Genomic DNA, 11722 nt, shown 5'->3' with positions numbered 1-11722 from the left:
GGAAAAGGAAATCCAGGCCCAGTGAGGACAGGGGGCCTCCATCCTCACTGCCAGCCCTCCCTGCTCCCTGCCTAGCTTTCAAAAACTCAGACTCACTAGTCCACACTCAGCCAGTTTATTAAAGGCAGAGAGCTCCATCAGGGGTCCAGAAGGGAGAAGCTAGGAGACACCCACACTCCTCTCTCAGCTCCCTCCTTCCCCAACAAGTCATCTACAGCCCAGCCCCCAGGACTCGGAGGCAGGCCTGGCGTCAGACAGACTGCACTACATAAATACTGGGGCCACAGCTTGAATCAGCAGCGTCAGGGGCCGGGATTCGGGGCGGGAAAGGGTGGCTCCCAGGGCACCTCCCACAGGGCTTGTCCTGAGCCTGAGGACCCACAAAGCCAGAGAGAGGTGGCCAGCAGGCTGTTCTGGAGTCTAAGGCTGTCCAGGGAGGCTGGTAGGTGGCCCTGGGTGGCTGGGGGAGAAGCACCGCCAGGCCAAGGTTTTGGGGTGCAGGGTGGCGTCAGGTGCTGTTGCCCTGCTCCTGCTCGAAGAGCAGCATGGCGAGCTGGGTGCGGGAGCCCAGGCCCTCCAGCATGCTCTGGCGACAGCGATGGTAGAGGTCCTCGCTGAGCCGAGCGCTGCACGTCTGGGCCCGGTAGCGCTGCAGCAGCGCCGGCTCCACCGCCCGCAGCACGTGCAGGCTGGAGAAGCGCAGGAACAGCTCGTACACATCCATGCTTTCCAGGAGCTCCTCCTCCTGCTCTGCGGCCGCTGCCAGCCGCCCTCGGGCTGCCACATAGTCAGAGTTATAGAAGCAGGCCTCGCTGGCTGCCTGGCGGTCAAAGCGGCCTGTGTCCCGGCCCAGCTCTGGGGGCCCTGGGCCCTGCGGTGGGGCCACCGCCGGGTGGAAGGCCTGGAAGTGCATGGGAAAGAAGGTCTGCCAGCCAGAGATGGCGTGCATGCGGCAGCGGTTCAGAAAGTCAGGCGTGAGCACCGTGTCCGGCCCGGCCAGCAAGAACAGTGTGTCCAGCGGGTGCTTCTTGGAGAGCAGATCCATGAGGCGCAGCGGCGAGGGGGCGGCTGTCTGCACGCTGAGCCAGGGGACCCGGGCACCGGGGAAACGCTGCTCTAGCTCTGCCACGTGGGCCTTGACAGGGGCGAAGACGTCTGCGTGGGCGGCCCGCTGGGCCTGCCGTGGCTCATACAGCAGCAGCAGGGTCAAGGCTGCCGCGGTATCGCCAGGCTCCAGAGCCGCAGTGGCGAAGGCCTCCAGGAAGGCAGGGGCCAGGTCACGCTCGGCCGCAGCCAGAGGCAGTAACACGGTGAGACGTGAGGCCTCGGTGACGTAGGGCACTGGCAGGATCTCCACGCGGCTCAGCGGCCGCAGCAGCTGCACTCGGTGAATGAGGGGCCGGCGGCCGCCCTGGGGGGTCAGCGCCTCCAGCTGCAGATCCAGTGTGTACTCCATACCCCGGGCGGGATCGAAGCGTCGGTAGCCGTTAACCAAGTGCTGCTTCTGGAGCCGCAGGGCCGGGTGGTAGCGGCGGTTGAGCTCCTCCAAGGCCGCCCCCAGAACGTCGGCCACATCAGCCCGGTCAGCCCCACGCAGAGGGCAGCGGGGTGAGCCATCAGCACAGGAGAAAGCATGCTGCTCAGTGAAATAGTCCCAGCGCAGCACCTCGAAGCGGGAGGCTGGGCGGGATGGTGCTGGAATGCCCACGGGCCAGGCGGCTGCCCGCTCCCCATCAGCTGCCAGACGGCTGGTGTTCTGGATCTCCCACTGGGTTGGAGAAACAGACCGTGAGCAAGGTACAGACCCCAGGGGCCAGCACACAGCCTGGGGATGGGGCAAGTGGCAGGTGCCACTCAGGATGGGTCCCGTCCCCTGCCAACCTCTGCCTTCCCAGGGCCTCTACTTATCCCTTCCCCAGATGCAGGCAGCCTGAGAGTTAACACGGGGGTTTATGGCGGGGCTTCTCAGGATGGGCAGGAACAAACAGGGACAGGAGGCAGGTGTGTTCTGGCTCTAGTACTCAGTTTACTCGCCTGGGATCTCTAAGGCCTCACAGGACCTGCCTCCCCACCCCGGCCCAGACCATACCTGCAACTCCTGGATCTCCTGGTACGTGCGTTCCAGTTCAGCTCGGGCAAAAGCCTTGTGCAGCTGGTACATGTGCACAGGGTCACGCACAGGGTGGGCAGTCAGGGCGCTGCGGAAGCGAGGGTCCCCCTCCTGCACGGGCTCCCCAGAGCTCAGCTCCAGGTAGCTATAATGGACTCCCTAGGGAGAGGAAGGGAAAGGGTCCACAGTGGGAAGAACGATGGAACAGCCTCTACCCTTGCCTCATAGTACATGTCTCACCTACCCCTCCTAGGACCTGTTGTGGACATGCAGTCAGAATTCTGTGAGTTTAAGGACCTTGACCAGTCATGAGCTTGTGTGACCTCGGGGAAGCCTTTGCTAGCTAGCTAATCTGTAAAATGGGCATGCATCCGGTCTCAGAGCTGTCCAGGGGCTCAAATAAAATAGTAATAGCCAAACACTGAACACCCATTATGTGGAAGGCTCCCTCATTTTTTCTAATCCTTGTAACAACCCTAAGCAATAATTATTTCCATTGGCATGAAGATACTGACACTCAGGAGATTCAGTAATTTACCCAAGGTCATAGGGATGGAAAAGGATAGAGCTGGCATGGAAACCCAGGCCCCTATCTCCAACCACCCCTTTACTTCTCGGGGGAAGTGCACAAGCTCAGATAGGAGGCACCCGTGGGGCGGCTTATCTTTTCACTTCTCACCTCGTGGTCGCCAGTGCAGCCCACCCCTGTGGCATCAAGGATGCAGCGTCCCAGCCACTCATCTGGACTTGCACTGACGATGTCATTGCGGCAGCCTTCCAGGTGGGGGCGCAGCTGCTGCAGCAGAGTACGCGACAACAGTACCCCAAAGCCGCCATGGCAGTAGCGGCCTGGGGCGGGATCTCCACCGATAAAGTCCTGGGGCCAGCCCAGATACAGATGGGCAGCAGCTGCCAGGCTGAGGTGGCCAACGAGGCGCGCCAGTCCGTGCGCCTCGGTGTAGGTGGTATCATGGACTAGGAAGAACCAGTCAAAGTCGTCCCCGTGCTGGTCCAGCAGGTGGCGCAGTGCCAGGTGCAGGTGGCCGATGGGTCTCTCCTCGCCCAGTGTCACCACAGCCATGCCCGGTGGTGCCCGACGGCCTCGAGAGCCTGTCAGGAACACCACACGCTCTAGCCGGTGCCCCAGCGTTCGGTTCACAGCCACGCCCAGAGTGGACAGTGTGGCCTGTGAGGTCAGCACTGCCACCAGCAGCCTCTGCCTGATGCCCAGCTCGGTGCTGATGTAGCGGGTTCTGGGAAGGAGACAGCATAAGATTATCAAAAAGACCATCAGGGTGGGCAGGAATAGGGTAAGAATAACAATTCCCTCCCAGGGGTCATGCGGAATTAAGTGAAAGATCAGTGTTTTGGGGGAGATGACAATATTCATGCAGATATGAAAGATGTATTGTGTGTCTGATTCCCTGTTTCATGACTTAGCTGTGTCCTTGAGCAAACTATGTAACCTTTCTGTGCCTCAGGAGCCACATCTGAAAAATGGGGTTGATTATATTTACCTAAAGCACTTAGGGCAAATGCTTGGCTCACAGGTATTCTACACACCACGCATACAGGGCTTATTTCTGTGTAAATATGCCATTACACCACAAATACATTACCTAGATGATGTAATGGAATACATGACATAGGGGGTGTATTGAGTGTGTTTGGGGGAAGGACACACTGGAGCTCAGGAGTTCCAGTAACTTCTCGACCACAACACAGAAGGTAAGTTGCAGAACTGGAATTTGAACTCAGTGTTACTTAGGAGAAATTCTTTTAACTAGACAGTGGCATTATTGGGATGGCTCTGTCACTCCTCTCCCACACACTCATCACGGGGTGTCCCACCCAGGAACGACAGATACAGGTAAGCCTCAGTTCTCTCTTTTTTCTTTCCCTCTCTCTTTAAACCCGTTTTATATACCAATATTTTATCTAAACCCGGCAGCTTAGTCAGGAAGCTAAGAGGATCTTTGGGGGACCATGGAGTCGAGCTGGTTTAGCACAGAGGCGGACAAGTTCGGCCCAGGCCAGACGGGACCCAGACAGGGCCTCAGATGGACTCCGCAGCTCCCCGGGAAGCAAGGCCATCGGAAGTTATCTGGGCCCAAAGACTTCCTGGCCGCCTAGTCTCTTCCTTCCGGAGCTTGACCCGGCCCCCGGCGGCCTCCCCAGAGCGCCCGTCCCCGTTGGTGCCCACGGGGTGGAGCTGGCGGGACTGATCCTTACCTGACGGCCTTTTTGGCGGCCTGGCCAGGCTGTGCAGGGTGGTAGGGCAAGACACGCGGCTCCCAGTTCTCCGCCGCGGCTGCGCCAGCTCCGGGTCTCTCGCGCTCCGCTCCGTGCTGCACCGAGTTGGGCCGGCGCGCAGCGTTGGTGTTGCCTCGCGGCGGCAGCTCAGAATCTCCGGGTTGGGGTGGCCCTGGGCCGCATGGCTCCTCCACCCAGGTGACGCTGAGCAGGCTCAGCGTGAAGCCCAGGGAGATGCCCACGGCCACGGGCCCTGCGGGCCGCAGCACCGACAGCAACAGCGATGCCCGCATGGCGCCGGGACCGCGGGCCCCCGGCCCTGGAGCAGCCCCGGAGCAGCCAGAGGAGGCTCCGAGGGGGCGGGACCGGGGAGGGGGCGTATCCGGAGGGCCCGGGCCAAGCGGGCGGGCCCGCTCCCGCCCCGCGGAGCAGAGCCCGCGGCCCGAGCCGAATTCCCTGCTCCGCGCTCCAAACCCCCTCCGGCCGCCGCTCTGTATCGCCCAGGGTCGTGCTTTGGGCGCGGGAGCCTCAGCCGCTGCGGCCGCTGTCCGACGTGTCACTGCGAGGGCCCCGCCCCCGGGGTGGGGTCTTGGACTCCAGCTACCGGAGAGGGAGGAGTAGGGGGAGGTTAAAGGGGAAGGACCCCCGGAAGTGCCCCCTCCACAGCGAGTGAGAGAGAGACGCCGGGGCGGAGTCCCCTACCTCCCCCCGGCGTGGTTGGTGCGTCCCGGGTGACGTCAGAAGCAGCCCGCCCCTGCCTGGCTAGTGCGCCTGAGTGACGTCAGGAGCCGAGGCCGGAGCTGTCCATCAGCACCAAAGGCCGCGGGCGGGCTCAGGGCATGGGGCCGCGGCTCTGGGGCAGCCCGAGCCCCTGCTCCCGCTCCTTCCCCTTCCCCAGGCCCAGCCCGAGTCCCCGGACGCCGTGGGACTGGAGTGCCAGTCGGTGTGGGAGGCGGGGCGGCGCCGCCGCCGCACAGAGACTGGTCCCTTCGGCCCAGCAGCCGCCTTCCCCGCACGACGGACTTTGCCCGGACCCCAGGCATCTGGGGCCTCTGGAGCCCCTCAACCCCGGACCCTACGGCCTCTGCACAGCCTCTTTCACTCAAAAGCTCAGGTCGCCTCCAGCCCAGGTAGATTTTGGACAATCCCGGATTTAGCCGCCCACAGACGAGTCTCCTGGCTGCCTCCTCACTGGCAGCACACTGCCCTCATCTCCCCCCAAGCCAGTTCCCCTTTTAACTTCTTCATCCTGGCCCCCTCTAGCCAGGCACTTTTGTTCCCTTTGTCTTTTGTCCTCCACTTTAGGGATGCCTGCTGTGGGCACCACTCCTTTGTCCGGTGTGTCCTTGCTTAGCTCTCCCACTCCCATTCTTGCCCCATTCTGGTGGAGGCCCAGGGCTCCTCCTTGACTCCAGCTTCCTCTCTGTCAGGCTGACCTGGGAGGGTGAGTCCCGTTCGTTCCTAGCACTATGCCAGGCACTGTGGCGACACTACGGTTCCAGCTGCTGCCCCCTGAGCCAGATGATGCCTTTTGGGGTGCACCCTGTGAACAGCCCCTGGAGCGCAGGTACGAGGCACTGCCGGCTCTCGTCTGCATCATGTGCTGTCTGTTTGGAGTCGTCTACTGCTTCTTCGGTGAGACCCCTAACTCATTCCTCACCTGAGCTTCCCATTGTTTCCCTGAGTTGTTTTTCTGAGGCACCCCAAACCTCCAGAACTTCATCACCACCACCACCATCACCACCACCACTACCACCATCACCTCCACCACCACCACCACTGCTAGCACGAATAACTATCTTTTCTTACTTTCTTTCATCCTACATGTTCCTAGATCATCTTAGACGCTAGATCCCAGAGAACACAGGCTTTTGAATTAGGCATGCTTCAATCTGAACCTGGTTTTGACCTTACTAATCGTGATGTCTTGGGCATATTAACCTGCCTGAGCCTCAGTCTGTTCATCTGAACAGTGGGAACAACAATGTTTACCTCCCATAATGTTGTTGTGAGAAGTAGTAGGGACTCAATAAATAATAGCTATTGTGGTGAAGACGTGTTTGGGTTGCGGTGCTAGCTAGAAAATGAAACATTTAGCAGGGTGATTAGATATGCTAAGTATAGATGGGGGAGAGACTGCTGGAATGTTCACGCCTGTGATACATGTTATAGCTGACCCTTGAGTAACACAAGGGTTGGGGGTGCAGTGGAAAATCAGTGTATAGCTTAAGCTGGTCCTCAGCACCTGCAGATTCCCAACCAGGGACCCACATAGTTTTCAGCCTGCAGTCAGGTGAATTCGTGCATTAAAACCTGGGCATATGGAGGGCTGACTGTATATTTACTGAAAATATCCATGCAGGAGTGGCCCCGTGAAGTTCAAACTTGTGTTGTGCAAGGGTCAGCTGTAGAGTAGTCAGCTAGATGGTAGTCACACACATGGAGGTCGCCCACAAGGGAGGCTCCAGTAATCAGGGCTGCTGTGAACTGCCGTACAGGGCGGCTACTATACAAGGGAGTTCAGTTGAATGGGCAGGTGGGCCTGACATCCAGCCGAACTCTAGGCCTTGGCACTGGGCTGCTTTGCTTAGAGGATGGCACACTTTTTTCTAATTTGCACAAAGGTGCCAGGTGGACTAGTGGAGTAAGTGCCCAGGGACTCTACAGCAAGAGTTATAGAGCTTCAGAGAGGAGAGCAAGCTCCATCGGCTGGGGGTCCACGGAAAGCCTCCAGAGGTACATTGTAAGTGGCTGGGAGAGGTGCAGAGGAAGTGTGCAGGTCTAGAGGAGAGCAAGCTCCATCGGCTGGGGGTCCACGGAAAGCCTCCAGAGGTACATTGTAAGTGGCTGGGAGAGGTGCAGAGGAAGTGTGCAGGTCTAGGTTGCAGGCTGGGCAGAGGTGAGGCAAGACTTTTGCTCTGCTGCCTCTACACCCCGCCCTAGAATGGCTTGGTAGTAGGCAGGAATGGGAGCCAGATGGTCCTTTTCTTTCCACCCCCAAACGCTTGTCGGAACAACTGCAGAGTGGGCAGAAGAAAGTGCCCCTCTAAGGGCTCAGGATGCATTCTGGGACTCCACAGAGGCTGTGTCACCTCCCTCCCTCCCCTGTCCATACCCACGCCCTCTGCTGTTGCTCATCGTATCCTGACATTACCTCTCCTGTGCTTCCCCGTCACCTCGACCCTCTTGAATGCTCCCGCTCCCTGGCCCTTGGACTCTGAGCCCTGGTGCATGCCCTTCTCCTCTTTCTGACCCCAGAACTTCCTGGATGCTGAGGCTTCCCCTCATTCTTAGAGCTGAGCCTCCCCTTTGACCTTTCTCTTTGGCTCTCCCTGACCCGTTGCCCCCATCCTCCCAACAGTTTAGGATCTACAAGCCCCTCACTCTCCCAGATACCCTTAAAGGGCCCAGTGGCCCTGTAACTTCATTTTCCTGGAACTCCACCACCACTATTTCACCCTATAATCCTCTTTGATCCCCTTGTAAGCCCTAGTGCCCCCCGGCCCAGTTATCTCATCAAGTTTTATTCTTCTGACTCCATTTCTCCTAACTCTCTGATTTGTAGGATCTCATTGCCTGATTGGCCCTCCCCCCGCTGTGATCTCAGGGATCCCATTTCTCTGGTCTCAGTATTACCCTCTCTCTGAAACCCTTTAATGCTCTCAGTGACTCCGGGCTGCCAGTCCCCCAACCGGCAAAGACCTCATCTCTTGGAGCCAGGCCCTAATGACCCCGATTCCCTGTTCTCTTTGTAACCTTTTCATGAGGTCATGTCTCTGAAGCCTTGTGACCCCCCCAAGACCTTGTCTTTCTGAACCCCTGTGACCCTCATCTCTCAAGTTCTTTCTGACTTCCAAATACCTCCTTTCTCTGAACAGTCCCTCCTCACAGACCCCAAGGACCCCACTGCGGCTCCCCTTCTGACCCTGTGACCCATTCGTCTGACTCCTAGGACTCCAAAGACCCCAGTGACCCACCACTGATTCACTCTTGACTCCAGTGACCTATCTCTGACTCCTCTAACCCTCAAAGACCTGACGTTCATTTCGGTGACTGTCTCTCCATTTCCCAAATGACTCCTGGTGACCCATCTCTCTGGCTTCCCTTGACCCCAGCAGCCCCATCACTGGTGCCCTCAGGACCCCAGTGGCCCCCGATTCTCTTATCTTAGAGCCCTGCCTCTGGTTCCTCTGTGATTCCGTGTTCCTGACCCCTCAGACTCCTTGCCTCCCTCCCGGTGACCTCATGTTGGCCCCTCACTAGCCCCTGTTCCCCTCTAGGTTACCGCTGCTTCAAGGCAGTGCTCTTCCTCACTGGGTTGCTGTTTGGCTCAGTGGTCATCTTCCTGCTGTGCTACCGAGAGCGGGTGCTGGAGACACAGCTGAGTGCCGGGGCGAGCGCCGGCATCGCGCTGGGCATCGGGCTGCTGTGCGGGCTGGTGGCCATGCTGGTGCGCAGCGTGGGCCTCTTCCTGGTGGGGCTGCTGCTCGGCCTGCTGCTCGCCGCTGCCGCCCTGCTGGGCTCCGCGCCCTACTACCAGCCCGGCTCCGTGTGGGGCCCCCTGGGGCTGCTGCTGGGGGGCGGCCTGCTCTGCGCCCTGCTCACGCTGCGCTGGCCCCGCCCTCTCACCACTCTGGCCACGGCTGTGACCGGGGCCGCGCTCATCGCCACCGCCGCGGACTACTTTGCTGAGCTGCTGCTGCTGGGGCGCTACGCCGTGGAGCGGCTGCGGGCCGCCCCTGTGCCTCCCCTCTGCTGGCGGAGCTGGGCCCTGCTGGCGCTTTGGCCCCTGCTCAGCCTGATGGGTGTTCTGGTGCAGTGGAGGGTGACGGCCGAGGGGGACTCCCACACGGAAGGTGAGAGGGCACTGACCCGGGTGGGCATGAGAGAAATGGGGGTGGGGGTGGGGGTGGTGGCAGCGGTGAGCAATTCGGGAGTGGGAGAAGAAGCTGTGCACACTAGCAGCGGAAGGCCGCAGTGGGATTAGAGAGGTGACCCGCTCGTGGTCTGGGAAGATAGGACCTCCGCGGTGCCATTCATCCCACAACACCGTATGGAGCAGCAGCCGTTCCAGAGCCTGAGAGACCGCAGAGACAAAACAGGAAAAGTCTCTGGCCCTTCCAGGGTTAGGTTTGGGGGTGGGTGGGGGGCACAGGCAGACAGGTAATAGACATCCAAACAGACAAGATAATTCCAGTTGTGCAGAGTGATACGCAAGAGATACGCTGGGTAATACGAGTTTCCTTCCAGAGGCTGTTACAGACAGGGTGCTCAAGGAAGGCACGTCCAAGAGGTGACATTTAGGTAGAGTCCTGGAGGATAAAGGACCGGCCATGCAAAGAGCTAGAGAAGGGGGAATAGCAGGGGGCAAGGCGAGAAGAAGTGGGCGTGTCTTGCCGAGGAAGTGGGGCTGCACTGGTGGGGAGGGATGCTGATTGTGCAGCCCCTGGGCCACAGTGAGGACCCCAGATTTTACTAGGAAGGCCATAGGGCACCTTGGAGGTTTAAAGCAGCGGGGATGTGATCTAGTCTAGCGTTTGGGGTGCTCATTCTGGCTGCTGAGTGTAGAAAGCACTGGGGAAGGCAAGCGTGGAAGGGAACCCGGTGAGGAGGTTGTCTGGTCGGGAGATGGCGATGTCCGGGAGGGGACGACAGCTCAGGGGGCGGGGGGGTGGGGGGACTACCTACAGCTCTAGGAGTCTTCCTCAAAGACCTTCGGAGGCGAACATCTGTGGAAGTCCCATCTGGGAGGTGAGGACCAGGAGCGAAAAGTGGGGAATCTGGAAGCTTGGAGCCCCGGGCTGGGAAGTGTGGGGATGGTGCCCGTGGGCCTCTGAGACCCTTCCCTGCCCGCCCCTTCGCAGTGGTCATCAGCCGGCAGCGACGCCGGGTGCAGCTGATGCGGATAAGGCAGCAGGAAGAGCGCAAGGAGAAGCGGCGCAAGAAGAGACCCCCACGGGCTCCCTCCAGAGGCCCCCGGGCCCCTCCAAGGCCCGGACCTCCTGACCCTGCGTATCGGCGCAGGCCAGTGCCCATCAAACGCTTCAATGGAGATGTCCTCTCCCCGGTGAGCACTCCGAGCCCCTCCAGTCCGAACGGGGGACCAGGGAGTGCTGTAAGCTCTGTCCAAGCAGGACTGGGTTTTCCCCAGGGGCTTGTCAGTGTTTAGAAGGCCTAGCGTTTGTCCACCCATCAGAACCCCTTCTACCAGGAGGCTGATGGGCCCCACTCCGGGGTGGGGGAGAGGTGTCTGAGTAAGGATTTTAATGAGCTATATGGTATGGGGTAGGGCCTCAGGGCTGTGGACTGTGAGCGTGAGGAGGTCCTGGGCCTATAGCTGTCTGGGGGGGGGGTCACAGGCCTGTGGGTTGCAGGCAGAGGATTCTGCCTGAGGTGGCCCCCAGGGCAGGCGTCTGCGGCTGCACTCACACCTGTTTCCTCTCCCACAGAGCTACATCCAGAGCTTCCGGGACCGGCAGACGGGGAGCTCACTGAGCTCCTTCATGGCCTCGCCCACGGACACGGACTATGAATACGGGTCCCGGGGACCACTGACAGCCTGTGTAGGGCCCCCCGTGCGGGTATAGCAGTACCGCTGCTCCTGCCCGCCAGGACTCTGTGCTCACCAGCTCTGTTAGCTTGGGGTGGCCTGCTGGTCTACCACCCAGCCCTCCTGGCCCTGTGGCCCATGGCTGTCCCTCTCCCCTCCCTGGAGAAGACTGGCCTGGCTGCTGGAAGGGAGGACCTGTCTCAGGCCAGGCCTGGCCCGAGGGAAAGGCCCCTCCCAAGCTCCCAAGGGGCTCCTGGGGGACTCGAGGTGTGAGCCCCTTTGGGGTGTGCTCAGGGTTGTGAGTGTGTCACCTGTGTGTGCGTGTGCATGGAAGGGTGGGCTTGGAGGGGACACTGGGACACTTGCCTTAGATTTCTGATTGGTAGGGCTTCTGCAAGGTTGGCCCCACCTCCTCTCCCACTGCTGGGGTCCCACGAGCCGCTCTCCCGCATGTCTAAGTGGAGGAGGTCTGCCTTCTTCTCCCGTTGCTCTGCCTCCTAACGAGATTCATCCAAGGCTTCTTGTCCTCGTCCACTGCAGCAGCCCTTACCCTGGTCCCCTGTCCTCTGCAAAGCCACTAGCCCGAGGGCAGTGGCAGGGGATGGGGGTGGGGGGTGCTGCTTTGGGCTGGGCTGGGGAGGGGACCTCGGGGGAGGGGGCTTAAATGCACGATGCATGTCTGGTGTCTGTCATGCCACCCTGGACACCTCATGCTTCTGTCTCCCTCTGCCCCACCCTGTTTTACATCTTTTATAAATGTGCCAAACTGTGCGGCTTCTGCCGGGAGTGGTGGTCTCTGGTGGCTGGCA

At 60.1% G+C, this 11722-nt stretch overlaps 2 protein-coding genes across 2 annotated transcripts; one reads left to right on the top strand and one right to left on the bottom strand.

The window, feature by feature from the left end:
• Nucleotides 1-99: 99 nt before the first annotated feature.
• On the bottom strand, nucleotides 100-4993 carry CHPF (chondroitin polymerizing factor). The gene is made up of 4 exons (XM_028509074.2): nucleotides 4343-4993; nucleotides 2790-3363; nucleotides 2090-2269; nucleotides 100-1768 (listed from the first exon to the last, which is right to left on the bottom strand). Exons 1-4 carry the CDS (start codon nucleotides 4654-4656, stop codon nucleotides 509-511), a joined length of 2328 nt encoding a protein of 775 aa, XP_028364875.1. The 5' UTR covers nucleotides 4657-4993; the 3' UTR covers nucleotides 100-508.
• A 61-nt stretch (nucleotides 4994-5054) lies between these two features.
• TMEM198 (transmembrane protein 198) lies at nucleotides 5055-11699 on the top strand. Its single transcript, XM_028510683.2, has 5 exons — nucleotides 5055-5493; nucleotides 5794-5998; nucleotides 8644-9219; nucleotides 10228-10430; nucleotides 10813-11699. The coding sequence occupies exons 2-5, from the start codon at nucleotides 5833-5835 to the stop codon at nucleotides 10948-10950; spliced, it is 1083 nt and encodes a 360-aa protein (XP_028366484.1). The 5' UTR covers nucleotides 5055-5493; nucleotides 5794-5832; the 3' UTR covers nucleotides 10951-11699.
• The last annotated feature ends 23 nt before the right edge of the window (nucleotides 11700-11722 follow it).

Source organism: Phyllostomus discolor, chromosome 4 (assembly GCF_004126475.2).
Source record: "Phyllostomus discolor isolate MPI-MPIP mPhyDis1 chromosome 4, mPhyDis1.pri.v3, whole genome shotgun sequence".
NCBI classification, from domain to species: Eukaryota; Metazoa; Chordata; class Mammalia; order Chiroptera; family Phyllostomidae; genus Phyllostomus; species Phyllostomus discolor.
The sequence above is the reverse complement of the archived record's forward strand: the minus strand, read 5'-3'. Positions and strand labels throughout refer to the sequence as shown.